Source organism: Gouania willdenowi, chromosome 13 (assembly GCF_900634775.1).
Source record: "Gouania willdenowi chromosome 13, fGouWil2.1, whole genome shotgun sequence".
Lineage (NCBI taxonomy): Eukaryota > Metazoa > Chordata > Actinopteri > Blenniiformes > Gobiesocidae > Gouania > Gouania willdenowi.
In genome coordinates, this window is record NC_041056.1 from 39564925 (window position 1) to 39582710 (window position 17786).

General features: G+C 36.8%; 1 protein-coding gene across 2 annotated transcripts in view; it reads left to right on the forward strand.

Moving 5' to 3' along the window:
• ecel1 (endothelin converting enzyme-like 1) overlaps nucleotides 1–17786 on the forward strand; it is a 103100-nt gene that overhangs the window by 44154 nt on the left and 41160 nt on the right. For both annotated transcript variants that reach the window (XM_028465746.1, XM_028465747.1), the window contains 2 exons: nucleotides 9655–9877; nucleotides 17024–17122. In XM_028465746.1, the coding sequence (XP_028321547.1) occupies nucleotides 9655–9877; nucleotides 17024–17122 (322 nt within the window). The remainder of the gene's footprint in view (nucleotides 1–9654; nucleotides 9878–17023; nucleotides 17123–17786) is intronic.

A 17786-nucleotide genomic window follows, 5' to 3' on the forward strand; every position in this document is an offset into this window, starting at 1 on the left:
TGTGTGTATGTGTGTGAGAGAGAGTGTGTGTTAAGACAGTGTGGGTGAACTTCCACTTCTGCAGCAGATTGTTATTGATCTACACCCACACCTTTTTACCTCCTGTAGACTCGGATTCACATGGACGGAAGTGTGCGCGCAAACACACACACTGAAACACACACAACCACTGTGTGTGTGTGTGGGGGGGGCACGTCTGGCTGTTGGATTCTACTGCTGACATCTCTCCAATGGCCACTGCTCTTCACAAACACACAGCAACAGCCCTCAGGCCTCACGCATGGCTGACTCGGTCGGTGACAGGCAGTTAGATTATTTCGGTGTCATTTTTTGTTTGGGACAGAATACATGTCCGTCTGCGCGGAAGCATAACCCGCTATGACATTTTAGTAATTTCATGACTCGCCAGTTTGTGCTGTTGGTGTTTAAACGGCCTCATTTCACCATTTCATGGATGCCGAGTCTACGCGTTGCATCCTGCCACCACTGATTGACTTTGTACATATCTGGAGCATCTGACTAGGTTCATAATTTTCTCTCTAGTATCAGAGGCTTTTCCCCCCCGAGGCATTAAAAGAGTTTTATAACAAATAATGCCAGAATAATAAAAAAGTGCCATTTTATTCACTGAAGAAGAAGGTGATATAAAGTACACTTTGTTAATGGTATTGAAAAATGTGTTTAACAAACGTTTTAATTATCCTTCTAACAAGGGAATAACACAGTGGTTCCCAAACTTTTTTGGAACGTGACTCCATTTTGATTTCACTAATTTCTGGCGACCACAAAGACTTTTTTTCCCGAATTCAGATATTTTTATACTGCATTTTATTTGAACTAGATTTATATTTGAGAAAGTAAATGTATATAACACAATTGTTCAAGATTGTGTTTTTTTAATTCAAAAAAGAATAATAATTCAAAAGTTAATCAATAATATTAATTATTATTGTTAATTATTTTATTTATTTTTTAGCAATTACTAGACATTTAAATTCCAGTTGACCCCACATGGGTTGAAAAACACTTGGAATAACACAAACCAGGGCATGAACTCATCATTCAATTTTTGTTTTCTTTTCTTAAAGAGTGAAAGACTAATCTTCAATACAGTTTGTTAAAGATTCTACAAAGTTCATCTGATGTTGAAATAATTACACTCAGAGTTAAAGTAATTCATATTCTGTGTGTGTTTGAATCTGAAACTGTGTCAGTCAACGATGTAGTCCTAATATTAAATAAAAGAACACCCAAAAGGTAACATGGGGTAATGGAAAAGGCTCATACACACGTCTTATTTCTCTGCTTCCTGATCCTCTGTGCAAGTTACTTTACGATAATTTGATAAAATACAAACAAAGAACTAGATTTTGTGATGTTAAGCCCTCTTTTCTGTCAACACATGCTGCTCTGGCCTTTCCATTATGAAGTAGATGTTTTTAAATCCTGTGTCCACTTCTAACGTCATGAAATACATTAATTTTATTAAGAAAAATATGACAGGTCCTGTGGGGTTCCTCAGGGCTCTGTTCTTGGACCCTTTTTATTCAGCCTCTATTTACTTACCTTATGTCTATTTCTGCAGAGCTCTAAATTGGACTGTTCAGCACTATACAGATGACACATATCTATCAATGAACCCAGATGACTGTATAGAGCAGAGGCCCCCAACTACTGGGCGGTTGACTGGTGTTGGTCAATTTCATGCATCTTTACATCTATTATGGTGGTTTATTTTTTTAATGAAAGTAGATGAATATCAAAAATGATGAGACAAATTTCATCAGCAAAGGCGATAAAGTTTTTTTTTTTTTAAATACTTGCACCAGAGTTAAACACGACAGCTGGCTAAGGATCCAACACAGTCCACTTCGAGGCATCGTTCTAGTCTAACCTCCTTTCATCTGGTCTGTTTTTATCCTAGGAGGCATAGTCTCACACTGCCCAGGGCTGTGTGTTATCTACGGCCTTGTCTCCATGCTGTCTGTGCTGTTGACTTTTATTCACCTGTAAGTTATCAGCAAAGATGTGACCTGACCTGCAATCCAAGAGGGACAAAGTGACAAAGGGAGACAACGGACATTCATAACTATTAGAAATCCACTGCAACAACCTTCCTCTTCAGTCCTCTGTTTATCATCAATGGATTTAGAATCGATGTATTCCCCCTTAGTCAGCCTTCACAGCATTGTCATTACTCTTTCATGAGAACACGTCTCCTCACTGAGTCCTCATTTATGATTTAAGGGTACCTGTAGTGAAAATGTGTGTAACAATGTGTTTAATGTGTTACTAATAAACAAAATTTGTGAACCTTCTTACATAAAAATACACATTAAAAGGATTTTTTAGAATGATTTTAGACCTTCGGGCATAAAATATGGAGACAGTATATGACGCACGTTTGTTGATTCCTGTTAGCTGTTGCTAGGCACCAGTGTTCTGTTGGTCTACAATTTCTGAATAAATATAAATCCAATGGTTGTAACAAGAGAAGAACCCAGCAGAAACATTTTTTTGTGCCTCTAAGTCAAATAACAACACTAACTCAGAGTTATCCAGATGTTGGCTCCATAATATTGGTACGGGATATACACTTAAAACATTTTCGTTTGGACGAAATTGGGTGGTATGCGAGGACCGCTTCAAGCCGAGCTGCTATGAGAGGGATCGGCTCGCTATGCTAATGGTCTAAGCTAATGGGCACAAAGCCAAATTATGTCTGAAATCAGATGCAGTCTCGACAGAATTTCTTCATAGAAAGTCTCAATGTAGCTTGTAAACATACTTGTTCAGAGCACTACTACGTTTCTGTTTACAAGGGATACTATTGGCGGCTGTCATGGCACTAACCGCATCCCCACCAGCTTGTTCCCTTTTATTTCCTTGTGGCTAAATGATGAACTCTGTCAGGAGAATTTAGCTGTTTGTTAGGGCGCCGTCGGGTGCTGATCCTCAGAGGTAAGGCAAGGCAAGGCAAGGCAAATTTATTTATATAGCGCATTTCATACTCAAGGCAACTCAATGTGCTTTACATGATAAAACATTCAATTGTTTAAAATCAATAAGAACATTTAAATCAATAAGAACATCAGTAAAATCAATTAAAATCATCAGTAAAATCATCATTACATCAACAACATGACAAAAAATCTCTCTCTCAATCATACTCAGTAGAGAAAAAAAGTGCCTTTAACTTTGATTTAAAAATGTTCACATTGGATGCTGACTTAAGCTCTGCTGGCAGTTTGTTCCACTTCTTTGCAGCATAACAACTAAAAGCAGCATCACCATGTTTACTGTGAGCTCTGGGCTCCACTATCTGATCTGTGTCCATAGATCTGAGAGACCTGCTGGGTTCATACCTGACTAACATGTCACTGATGTATTCTGGACCAAACCCATTCACAGATTTATACACCAGCAGCAGAACTTTAAAGTCTATTCTGAGGCTGACTGGGAGCCAGTGTAAAGACTTTAAAACTGGAGTAATGTGCTCTGACCTCTTTGTTCTGGTTAAGACCCGAGCTAGTGGACCCGAGGTAGTGGAGCATCATCCCGTCAATGAACAGATAGCCTTTCACGCAGCTTTCATCACAGTTGTTAGGCATTTTTGTGCACTTCCAACACCTAACTACTCAGCCATGGCTCCTTTCTGCTAGTAACAACAGCTCTGTCCATTAGGCTACTTCTGCATGCTGAGTCGGCACAGGAAGGCATATAAGAAGCAGGTAGTTGGTGAGAAAGGTGATATTTAATGCCCTCGTAATCTGGATGCTGCACTTTATCACTGAGAGAGAGAATACACGCGGCTGCTTCACGCTGAGAACCAAGATAAAAACTACACTTCCCACAATCTAATCTAAATAGACCTGTTGTGCCTTTACCTCCCACAATGCACCAGTTATTTAAAGTAACAGGCCAGGCCGATAAACACAAGTGCGTCATATCCTGTCCAAAATGGCGACTCCATAGTGTATGCCCAATATAATATGTCCTTCTAATGTTTTTTTTTTTTTTTTTTTTTTTTAAAGGTGTACATATTTTGTTTATTGGTAATACATTAAACACATTTTTTGTTGTATACATTTTTACTACAGGTACCCTTTAATCAATCTTTGATGTGTAGTAATCCTCACCCATGTGCATTTGTTTGCTAGAGTTCTTACTTCTGCTGGGGTGTTGTGGTGAAAGTAAATTCCATTAGTCAGATGAGCAGACCTCCAATGATCCATGATTCCCATCACAAGGGGATCCAAACCTCCAACCTCCACCTTTGGTTGGGTTTGGAATGAAGGTAGGCGTCTTTCCTCCATTACCCACGGGTTCATTACGTGCAGTAATGTGTTGATGCAGTGCGAAGGGACAGTGCCATTTGATCTCCTTAACCAGCCCCATTAGAATCCATTCAGCTAATGAGTCTTCACTCAGCTGTGTGGTGATTAAAACCTACTGGTCTCTCTGATGCCGCTTATATTTAACTGTGCAGTGACTCCATTACCATGCAAAGTGCATGTGGACATACATTAAGTGAACGTGCAACCAAGCAGGGAACGTGGGTGTTCTAACGTTGTGAGAAAGCTTATACGAGCAACGGACAAATTGACTGTAATCTTACTTCACAGTTTTGATGCTGTATTTAGAAAACAACAACAAATAAAACAGAAACACAGCATTTAGTATAATAATGCAGTTACATAAGTACAGTATACAACATACCCTCAGTCTGTTCTCATTTTTGTAGGAGCTTATTTGCATTTTGACTTTGCTACCTTTATTACACTGTAACCATGAGAAAACCTAATTGACTTTTACATGTCCTGCAAAAGCCAAAGTGTTTCCACACACTGGACCCCAAATGTGTCCATTGGAAAGCCAAGTTGCCGAGCACAGATCGATGTAGTTGGATTGTAAGAATATAAATTGATTCATCGATCAAATAGATGAATCGTGACATCACACCCTTAGTAGATCCTGAAATTAATGGACAGCTAGGGTTCTTTCAGCCATTTTTTCAGATTAAGACAATAAATCAAAGATAATTTGCTGGGAAATTATGTTGAAAGGTTGAAAACGTCTCTAGAAAGTTAGTTTTGATTTCCTCCGTAATCACCGTATTGTTGACATTGTCGTCAAAAGTTTTGCACATTGGAGTCCCGTTGATGATGCATACAAGTGTTTTTACAGTTTTTTTTGTGTTTGCCCCAAAAACTCTGCCAAAGTGACTCCCCAACACATTGCTATTTTTTTTTTTTTTACTGAAATTTGCAGCAAAACAGTGGCAGATGTTTATTTTGGTGCTTACACGGAACGATCTGAATCCAGAGTGAGGTGATATCATGGGGAATTCTGGGAATAAACAAGAACAAACATCATCTCATATAGACAAGAGATATACTCAGCAAACATGATGACCGTTCACACTGAGCTATACTTCTAAAACAACACACTGAGGATAAATATCTCTGTTGATTCTCCACCTTTACTTTGAAAGTTCTGAAAACATTCGAAGTGAGAAAGTGACCAAGCAGAATATCAACATGTGCTCATTTCATCCATAAAACTCACAGAAAACATTTAATTCCAACATTTCTGAGATTTTTAGAGACCCTCCATTGTGCTACTGACAAAACTTCCTGTTAACTTTAAAACAAGAGCCCTATTTACAGTCAGTAAATAAGGCTAAATAAATTTATCAGTCAGTCGACTGATATTTTAAGCATTTTTTTTTTGATAAAAAATTGACCTGTGATTAAAAAAAAAAATATGATGGTCATGATCAGATTTATATGAATACAACAGCTTATCATTGTAAAAACTGCATAGACTAAATTATAAAACATATATATATATTTTTGTACAAACACAATACATGTAATCATAATGAAAAAATTCAAAGAATAAATTATAAAACATGTATTTTTTTATACAAACACATTAGCTTTGAAATGGAATTTTCAATCTCAGCATTGTGGAAGTAGCAAAACTCACAGTGGAACTAGCAAAAATGTATTTTCCGGTAGTGCGCATGCTCATAATTGATCTCAGTATGAGGTAAACTCAGACTGTGACACCAGTCCCAAGATGATTTTACGTTCCGCTCGCAATGCATCATGGGGTGGTTGAGTATGACTAGTGTGCCCTGTGTATCTTAAAAAATGTCCCCATATAATATACATCCGGGTATTTGTAGCATACTCAATCTTTTCATACTATCTAATGTGAACGCACTATATATTCATTTTGATGTCAAACTTAGTATGAATAGTACGTTAGTATGACTGAAGAACCTACTTTAACCCATGGGCAGAGAAATACAAACAGAAAAAACACCAAATATATCCAGAACTATTGAATCAAACAGAAAAATGACTCCATGACCATCAGCGCACGATAACTTTTAAACAAAAAACAAATCTAACGCTCTCATTGAGCAAAGGAATAGATTCTAACAAAGGCTGCAGCTGTTTGTAAAGAATCTACTTGTTACTCAAAAAGATTGCTTTTCCTCATTTTGCCTCCAGGAAAACACAGTTCACCCATTCCTCCCACACTGGGAGCTGAGAAATGTCTGATTTCCATGCACTGGTGGGTTCAAACTCAGGTAGATACTCCCATGGATTGGATTTGAATATCACTTTAAGACGAGCGCAGATGTGACTGTTCAAGTGAGGATTGTGTAACAAATCTAGTGATCAAGTCGTCAAAATGACTGCAGCAGCCAAACATGTGACACGTGTTGATTAGCTGATAGCTTTCAGGTCCTTCATTTATTTCATTCCCCTCCTCTTCCACCTCCAACCTTTCTCTTCAATTAAATTCCCTTCACAAGTGTTTTGTTGTCAGGACCTGGGGATCGTGTTTCCTGGGAGCTTTTTATTTAATATCTGTCACGCATGGGGAACATTATTAGGAAAAAAAAAAAGCTGGAGTGAACAACAACATGCCTCGAGGTTTGCATGGTGCCTCTCAGTAGGAAAAGGGGCATTTGTCCCCGTAGGAGGATTAGACGTGTGCACCCAGTGGGGGCAAAGGGACACCACGGTGCTCCATCATCTCGGGGGAGTTGACACAGCTTGAATACATAAATGAATGATCCATTTTTTCCTCCTGCTTGATGTTTCTGCTCACACTGTGCAGTCTCTCCACTGTGAGTCAGTCTGGATTACAGGGAGCTGTTCTTAAACTACTGCCCCCCTCCCTCCACTTCTCCCTCCTCACTCTTAATCATCGTCTGCCTCTTGGTTTCAGCCTAACTTTTCTTTCTAAAGGAGCTTTTAGGACAGATGGAAAAACAGCAGTTTAAGACAGATGGAAACAGTAACAGTAGAAGTCACTTCCCCCCGAAAAAAAAGCTTTTCATGACAATTCTGCTTTTAAATCCACTTTGATTTATTGTCACTAAAGGTTTGCCACAAAATGTTTAAAAATCATTTAACCTTTGGTTACAGTGCATAAGAAACTTCCAAATGATTGCTTACTACTGATGTATTGATGTTTCTGTAATTGTGTTCGTCTGGACTTATTGCAGTGTCAGCAGTTTAAACAAAGTGTAGTGAACTGATGTTTACTTTAAGTTTAACAGAGCGTAGAGGTTTGCATTTCCTGCTAATTTTGAACATTCCTCTAAGCCAATAGGAGGCAGTCGGCAGCCCAACGAGACTTTGCGTTTGCAATCCTCAACTTGCTTTAATGAAATCTGATTTATTTTTAGCTGAAGTCTTGGTTCAGAATAAAAACAATGAGTATAGTTCCAATGTTGTTTTTGAGACATTCAATGCAAGTTTATTTATGATCCAGTTTACCAGCAACTGTAATTCTCTCTCTAACTTACAATATTTATATTTTATCTGACAGATGAACAGTTGAGTCATCTGAATACATTACAATATGAGCCTTGTCTAAAACAGATGGAAAATAATTTCTAAAAATTGTATATGAAAGTGGTCCAAGACATCTTCACTGAGGCACTCCCTGTTTATAAGCTTTACATCTGAAATACTCCCATTAAAATAAACAGTTTGCCTCCTGTCACATACATCAATGTTTCTCAAATGGGGGTACGTGTACCCCTAGGGGTACGCAATGACAATACATGGGGTCCTTGAGAAAGAGATACGTTAACAAATTAAAGCATTAAACGTATTAGGTTTTATAATATTTATTTGTAGTTAAGAATTATAATCACACTGAATTTTACGACACCAAAAACACACACAATAAGAGAAGAATATACTGAAGAAGAAGAACAGATAAACAACAACAAAACACACAAAATGACACTAAAAACGCACACACACACTAAGAGAGAAAAATACTTACTCTTACCAGAAACACACAAAACGACAACAAAGATACAAGAAATGAGAGGAAAAATACACAATATCACTACAAAATACACACAAATAACAGAGATTCATACAAAACAACATGAGAAACAACCAAACACCAAAAACACACACATTGAGATAGAATAATTTAAATAATATCACTAACACACAAAAATGACAAAAAAGACCCAAAATAAAAGAAGAATATACTGAATAATAAAAAAGAACAGATGATTAACAACAAAATTACACCAAAAAACACATAAGAAGGATCAGTCTTGGTCCCACATTAGGAGGAGATGACAGTCAATGATAAAAACTATAAAATAAATCTATTCAGGAGGAATAAATACAGTTTCATTCCAGTTATTTACAAAATGAGAATATTTAAAATGTGTTATCACTAGAGATGTAACGATTAATCGTAAGGCAGTTAAAAATTGATTCATATCACGGTTCACATCGATGCTCTGAAAATTGAATCGCAGTACTTTTTTTAAACAGCAGAGGGCTGTTTAAAAACAGACAACACTTCTTGTCTAATAGAAGTGTTAGCGCCGAAAGAATATCTGTAATATTACATGAATATCTGTAAAAGTCACGTTTTTTCTATTAGCTCTGTGTGCTAGCATAGCATCTCTTCTTCACTGCAAGGATATCTGCATGCCAACCGACCACTGGGTTACTAGCGCCCTCTACTGGTCCAAACAAATATCTGACGTAAATACAGTGCACTGTATTTTTTTTTTTTTTTTTTTTTAAGTCCAGTTGTTAATACACAAAATACATTTTCAGTTGCACTTTAAAAAGAAAATTAACTATTATGTAGTTTTGCATTATTTAGTATAGAACCAGAATTTAAATTAATAGGCTTCTTCTTCATTTGTATTATTCCTTTATTTATTTCATTCAAGATTTATTTTTTGTAAAATTGCATTGTTTTGAATAGTTTATCAAGGGATTCTTTTGAATTTTCACAGAATTCTGAGCGTGGTAGTCGGACATAAGGGAGGTACTTGGATTCAAAAGTTAGAGAAAAGGGGAACTTGAACCAAAAAAGTTTGAGAACCACTGACTTAAATAATTATTAGTCCACTGTAATGCAGCTTCAGAAAAACCCTAACATAACCCTATTATATCAAATGCTGCAGAAAAATCCAGCACTACTACTCCTGTTAGTTGAGAGAAGAGTTTTTACTTGTGTGTTGGAAGAGAGTAACATCCAAACATCTAAAACACGCTGGTCACTTTCCTTGAATCTCAGGCTTATTTCTAATTCTTCTGAAAAGTACGACTATCACGTGTTGTTTCCTTTGTTTTTCAGGGTTCTCCACAACTACATGCTGTGGAGAATCGTGGCAGCGCTCAGCGAGCACCTTTCCACCGCCTTCCGCAGCACCATCCACGAGTTTTCCCGAGAGATCGACGGCACGGAGCAGCAGTTGGAGCTGGGCCGACTCTGCCTCACTCAGGCCAACAAACACTTCGGCATGGCCCTGGGAGCGTTGTTCGTCCAGCAGCACTTCTCCTCACAGAGCAAGGCTAAGGTGGGTGATAAACATCACTGCTACTACTGTGGTGTGCACTGAATCACCTGACAATGAACACACAACAAGTGAGGAAACATTTATCATCATAAACTGGAACATATTTAAAATTGTGACAACATAGAGTAGTTGTAATGAAGTAAGGTGGGAAACAAGACACAAGGTAGAAGAAAGAATGCAGCTTTTCTATATGTTTTAAGACACCCATGGGGTAATAATCCAAAGACTAAAGCATGTGTGCCGTTAGAAAAAAATAACATTCAGCCTGAGGAAGTCATACAAAACTTTTCTAAATATTTGACAACTTTATTTGGACCATGTAGGTATACATTTGTAAACTAACTAGCCTTATTGTGTCAAAATTGTAGCATTTGTCTGTTTTTCTTTGATAAGTTTTTCTTATTATTTATTTGTGAATGAGCAAGGGAGTGGGGTGGGGGATGTAGTATTTGTTTTTGTTTGTATTTGTCTGTGTTGTCATTTTGGAGTTTATTTTGTAAATAAAATATTGCCAAAAAAAAAGAAGACCTCAAAAATTGCTTCAATAAATCCAATAAAACCAAAATTGGAGACTTTAGATGCACGCTGATATAATCCAATACTTGTTATCTGACACATATGGCATTATGACACCAAAAAATGTCAACTCTCTGCATTGAACATTGTACTGATAAGTTTCTGTACATTCATTGTACGTATTATCTTGTATGTAGAGCATCTGTTATCAGAGAGAAGCCCCCATGACATAAGCACATTCTACTTATATACAGTACACAACTCCCAATTCGATTCGATTCACGATACTGGGTTCACGATACGATTCTCTCACGATTTATTATACAAAATGGAACGGTACACAAATGACTGAAAAATATATATATATATTTTTTTTTTGGGAAAATACTGTACTATTTTCCTTTTATTTTTCATTGTCAAAAGAATCCCTTGATAAACTATTCAAAACAATGCAATTGAACTAAAAATAAATCTTGAATGAAATATATAAAGGAATAATACCAGTGGTCAGTTGGCATGCAAATATTCTTGCAGTGAAGAAGAGATGCTATGTGCTAGCAGACAGAGCTAATAGAAAAACATGATTTTTACAGATATTCATGTAATACTACAGATATTCTTTCGGTGCTAAAGGGGTAAGGTATCATTTATGAACATGTTTAAGAGTAGAAGGCGGCCAGAAAGAGAGTAGTACCAGTTATTAGAGCTACTGTCTTTACCAGGGAGAAAATATTTATTCATGGTGATTGTTTTCTGGAGTTTTACTGGGATTTTTACCAGTGATTAGTTCATATCTCCATTGCGCTCCGCGGTCCAAACTGACACCGTAGTCACACACGTCACTCAGTCACATTAAGGAAGGTTGTGGTCATTATACAGGGTGGATTAAATAATGAATAAAGGATTGTTTTATCCCGTTCTTCTCCGTGTTATTATCACATTATAAAAAAGTTTAAAAATAGCAGGAACTAGTGCTGGTCTCGAACGGTCTTGACGGAAAATCCCGAGTCCGAGACAAGACCAAGTCAAAATGCTTCAGAGTCCGAGACGAGACCAAGACCTTTAAAATTTGGTCTCGAGAACAAGACCGGTCTTGACCACCACAACACTACCTCGTGGTACATTTGGCATGGCACTGTTTTAGAGTTCATTTAACTACATTATCATTGGTCTTTTTTTTCTTTAAAAATATTAATTGTCCATTTTGACCAACATTTTATTTCATACAGATGCATCTATGGAAAATAAGTTTAGTTCCAATTGTGGTAGATTTGGTCTCTTCCTTTTTCAGTTTTTACATGAGATGTTTACTGTATGTAAGGGAACCGTGGCATACAGTAAACATCGTGCCCGTTTGCTAACTACAGGTTTTATGTTGTTTTCACACATGCAGCTTTTTTAAACTAATGTGATGCTATAAAACCAGTGTGAAAGCAGCCTTAAGGACGAAAAGAGAGAAATCACCCAACATGTTTAATGGTGTGCCCTACTGTATTTCAGCACATCTGATGAGAGTTCTCTGTTTCTCTCTAAGGTTTGGACTCTAAGGTGCTGCAGAGATGCTTTTTAATCTTATCTACCCTGACTCTGTGTTTTCCTCCACTTTCCTCCTTAATCCAGTGTCATCTCTATTCCCATCTCAGCTTCACCTTCCATCATTCCAGGGCATGGGGATATGGTTTTCAATGGGATTTCTACCTTCTGTGACCTCGTACTTCCACCTTTAATCCCTTCATCATTTCTCTTTCGCTTTCTTCTCATCATCCCACTGTCCATCCTACACGGTTCATGCCACATAAGGCTGTCACCTTTCTACTGTCACAATTCTGTGAATGTCTGCCACGGCACACAGCTTTAAAGCAAGAGTGACACGACTGGGCACGTTCTGGGTTCTGTGGTTTACGGGATTGAAACTTAGTGCTGTAAAAAACACATTCTAAAAGTTAGATGCAATGAACCTCATGTGTAATGTAATGTAACATGGAATGTCTTTTAACGGAGTAACTAATGAGTATCTCAGTAGTTTAAAAATCCACTCAGCTTCATTACCTTTGCTTTAAAGCTTGTCTTGTGTAGATTTAGAGCAGAGATGTCAAACTTATTAGGCCCGTCTTCTTCTTCTTCTTCTTCTTCTTCTTCTTCTTCTTCTTCTTCTTCTTGTGTACACTACACTTAAATTACACTAAAATTGCTACTCCTTTGTTATTCGTGAACGGATCGAGCTACGAGGGTGCCTGGTATATTCTATGAGTGTATGTGTTCTCAGAGACCTTTTTGAAAGGTGGGGGGGGTAACGTGTTACATGCTATTCAGCGTTGAGATGCTCTGCAGACCCAGCTGTAGTTCATCAGAACTTGTTTTAATTCAGTGGCCAAATACAGAGCGGTATTTTTTCTACTTTGTCTAGCGGTTTCTCTTAGGTGGGCTGCTCAGGACAATGAGTGTATAAATAAATTATAAAATATGTACGGCACTGATAATATCAAAGCAAAAAGTGACAGTTATCAATTCCGGCACGATCTTCACTTACATTTTTTTTTTTTTGTGCCCAATTTTTATGTAATTTGGGGAATTTTGTGAAATAATGTGAATAAAATTGCAGGATTTTGGAAAAATGTAGGGTTTTTTCCAACAATTAAAAGAAATGACTGCCATCATGTAATATAAGCATTGGAAAAATGTGAGCCCTGCTAATGTTGTGGTTTCATAGAATTTGCGTATTTGTGTAGTATGTTGGTTATATCTAACTGAGATATTTACAACTGAATTAGTTGCTCATTTACACAATGATTTATGGTTTCTGCTGTGGGCCAATTCGGAGGCTCTAAAGCGCCAGATTTGAGTTTGACACGTGTGATAAATAGTGTAAGCCTTGTGTAAATTTGGTATTTTCCATGTTGGTTGTGTGTTGTTTGTAGACAGCAATCGGTGGTGATACAAGTGGCCGAGCTATTATCAATGTGAGACTTCTCAGCCCTAAAGCCTGGCAGCGACGTGGAGAGCCTCCTCCCACTCGCTGAGGCTGCTTCGCTCGCCAAGAGAAGAAATTAATGAGTCTCAGAAGCTGAAAGCTCAGAGATGAGAAATCCTGTTAGCACCAATCAGCAAAGCAGTGAGGATTCAAGGGCAAAACACGTCTTGGACATACAGTATCCACCAGTGGATGGAGAAAGAAACGTCAAGTTTAGGAACACAGGGCAACTTCCTGTCAGTCAATTTCTGATTTTTAGTCCTCAGATGTTTCATTTTATATATCAGTGTTCTCAAATGGGGGTACGTGTACTCGTAGGGATACGCACTGGCACTACAGAGGGTACTTGAGAGAGAAAAATGGACAAAGTGTCAGTCTGTCCCACACCTGACGTGAAATGACTGGAAATGATAAAAACTATTGAAATAAATCTATTCAGAAACCATCAAATCATTGTTTTTCAACCTCGGGGTCGGGACCCCATGTGGGGTTGCCTATAGTTATGTACTTTCACTTTGTGAAATATAAATCTAATTAAACTAAAATGCAGCAAAAAAAAAAAATATTCCCATCAAAACACGATCAAAAGCTAATTCTAGGAAAAAAAGTGTCTTTGAGGTCACCAGGTCATCATTATTGATATCAAAATTAGGTCACGATCCAAAAAATATTGGGAACCACTGCACTATATACTGTTTCTTTCTACTGAGTTACACAATGACATTCTTTAAAATATGTGTTATCACTCATTCATACCATTATTATGATCTATAGTTGTTTTCAAACACTTTTCTAAGCAAAATGTTATAGTTGGACAAAGGGGGAACTTGGATTCATAAAAAAGAGAAAGGGGGTACTAGAGCCAATCACACTGTTTTATTAAATCCAATACTGTACTCGTTTTTTAGGAGGAGTTTCTTTCTTTGTTTTGTTTTGGGCGTTTTTTCTGATATTGGACCGATATCCAATATCATCATCAGATCAGGACACTATTACTTCCATGGTTGGGGGTCAATTCCATTTTTAAATTACAATTGCATCTTCAATTATCCATGCTCAATTCCAATTATGTTGACCAGCATTTTGTCCAATTACAATTACAATTATTATTTTCCCCCTGAAAGTCAATTACAATTATGTTCTCAATTACTAAAGTCCAATTACAATTAACCACAATTTCTGAGCCTTTAATAAATGACCCCTTAAAACTGATTGTCCCTCTTGTGTTAGCTTTTTGTTAGCATCTCAGTTTTGACTCATGTCTTAAATCATCTGAAAAATACACTAAAAAATATTATGTATCATCCAATTTGTTTTTCATCTCTTAGTGAGTTTGTTAGGCTTCCTTATCAATAGAAATATTGGTGTTAATATTTTTGATGTGAGCGTATGAGCCTTTTTTCTATATACGTACCTTGATTTCAACTTTTTTTTTGAAATGGAAAAATGATCCTTAACAGAACTAATGGGTAAACTTGACATGTAACATTTTAATAATGTTTTACTACATAGGCCTATGTGTAAACCATAGAACTATAACCTCAGTTTTATGTTTAATTACATTGTAAATGACAGTTTTTATAAATTGTTTGACAGTTACAATTACGAAGTCAATTATCTGAACTCAATTACAATTAAAACAGCAACATTTTTTTTTCAATTATTAGTTAAATTAGAATTACTTCATAATTGTAAGTAATTACTTACTTTACACTATTGAAGCAGAATCGTACAGTGGACTCTGTTCAGTCTGTTAAAAAAAAAAAACATCAAATATTGAGGACAATATTTCCCAAAATGAAGTAAACAGGAAAATAATTAGAAGAAAACTGCATTAAATAATAACAGTGGTGTAGTTTTAGTTTTTATCTCAGTGAAACTCATAGAGAGATAAAACAAACTACCAGTTGGAGCATCACTTGACGTTGCACTAAAACATGACCAGCAGGGTTATATTAAATTGGTCTTTGACAATCTAATACTGGCTCATGTGTCAAGTGTGAGAGATTTGTTCTAATAAAGATAATAATCAGAAAGTAAGGTTCCTACAAGCCTTCTGCCTTCATTCATCATTCATGACTGGGTTTAGTTTTACTGCAGAATGACAAAGCAGGTGTTCATCTGTACTTGGATTATTCCAAATATGGGATTTCATGTTGGTTGTGGACACGGAAACAAAAATCACTCAAATCACTTTTTTAATAGATGAAGGTGTCAGCACATGTTGATAAAGATTTCAGTCCATCTACATACAGTATATGGGCGAATATCCAACAGGCAGAGGTGAAAGTAATTGATAACAATTACTCACGTTACTGTAATTGACGGGTACTTGTGCTTTTTTGTGGGTATATTTCTAAATCAGTCATTTTACTTATACTTCAGTACGTTTTAAAACAAGTAACTTGCTACATTTCTACACCCAACCGTTACTAATAGTAAATTATTTTTAAAAAAATTGCTACCTTAAACCACAGTACTGTAGTGATTTCAGGTCAGCAGTTTATGGAGGCACATTGAACATAATCCACATTTCTGATCGACGCCCAATAACTGTTTATGGTTCAGGTTGTGGTTTCTATCTATTATGTTGTTACCCACATGGCACGTTTGGCATGGTACTGATTTAGAGTTCATTAATGTATTTATACTTAGAGCGTGAGAATTTTATTAACTTTGAATTTAATTCTTTGATGTTTTTTTTTTAAAGGTTTATACATGATATGTTTATTGTATGCAAGGAAACAAGATTTCATTACCAAAAATAAATGTGGGGGGTGAAAGTAACTGGTAACTTTTACTTTCAGTGCTATTTAGTTGAGCTATGTATGACTTACTTGTACTTGTACTTTAGTAACAGTACTTCTACTTGAGCAGGATACACCAGTACTCTTTACACCTCTGCAAACAAGTTGTAAGAATATAAAAGCCAGGGTTGGAGTCGATTACATTTTTCAGTTACAATTACATTTTCAATTACCAATGTTCAATTACAATTCAAGTACAATTGCAGTGACCAGCATTTTTTTCCATTTACAATTAAATTACAGTATTTTTTATCTTCAGAAAGTCAATTACAATTACGTTCTCAACTACTGAAGTTCAATTACAAAAAATAATAATAAATAACAACATAATAAAGTTAACCTTCCTCTTGTGTTAGCTTTCTGTTAGCATCTCTTGTGATAACGGGTCCTAAATCAGCTGTAAAATACAGGAAAAACATGGATTGATTGATTACCTTGTTAGGCTTCTTAATCAATGAAAATATAGGTTTTATTCTTTTTGGTATTAGAGGTAAAATGTGGGAAAGATTAATTTGAAACAGTTTTGATAAATGTTATTGTTGACAATTTTTATAGAATTTTCTTTTGCAATTACAATGTCAATTATCTAAACTCAATTTAATTATGATTACAACAGCAACAGATTTTTAAAATTACAATTCTAATTATGCCATAATTGTAATTAATTATCAATGACGCAATTGCAATTATAATTGATCCCAACCCTGATAAAAGCATGCCACTGTATTCAAGACGTCCTGAGGGCAAAATAAGTTGTTTGTTGCCTCCTCCATACGTTAGACACAATACTAAACTTTCTTTGAGTAAAGTTGGAGCACACTAATATCTGACTGTCACACCTTCTCCCTCCAGGTACAGGAGCTGGTAGAGGACATAAAGCATTCTCTGGACCTTCGGCTGCAGGAGCTGGACTGGATGGACGAAGCAACCAAAGATGCTGCCAGAGCAAAGGTTCAATTACTCACTAACACGCATTTCACATCCAACCTGACCAGTAACTGTGTCTCCGTCCTAATCTCTTCTCTTTGGCTTCGATTCAGTGATTGGTTAGGAGGTGTTTGATTGAATGTATCTACGTTTGACATTGAGAAGTGAGAATAGTCTTTGTGATGCTGATTTAGGTTCTGCACAGCAAGATATTTCCTCTAATACTTTTACAATCTATAATCCTTTTAGAAAGCCAAGCCAAGTATAAAGAGCTTCCCTGTAATCCTATTACATTGGGTTCGCTTGATTAGCTGAGATGCTTGTGTGTGTGTGTGTGTGTGTGTGTGTGTGTGTGTGTGTGTGTGTGTGTGTGTGTGTGTGTGTGTGTGTGTGTGTGTGTGTGTGTGTGTGTGTGTGTGTGTGTGTGTGTGTGTGTGTGTGTGTGTGTGTGTGTGTGTGTGTGTGTGTAGACATGCATCTGTAAAACCAGTAACCTTTAGGGGACCTCCAGCGGCTCCAGAGGGAGCTCAGCCCACTCTAGAAGCCAAATATGCCATTGGTTCTTAGTCACATCATTAGGCTGCTAACTGGTTTGTGTGTTTGTTGGTTTGGTTGTTTGGTGGTTTTGGTCTTTGGTGGTTTGTGGTTTGGTTGTTTAGTGGTTTTGGTGTTTGTTGGTTTGGGTGTT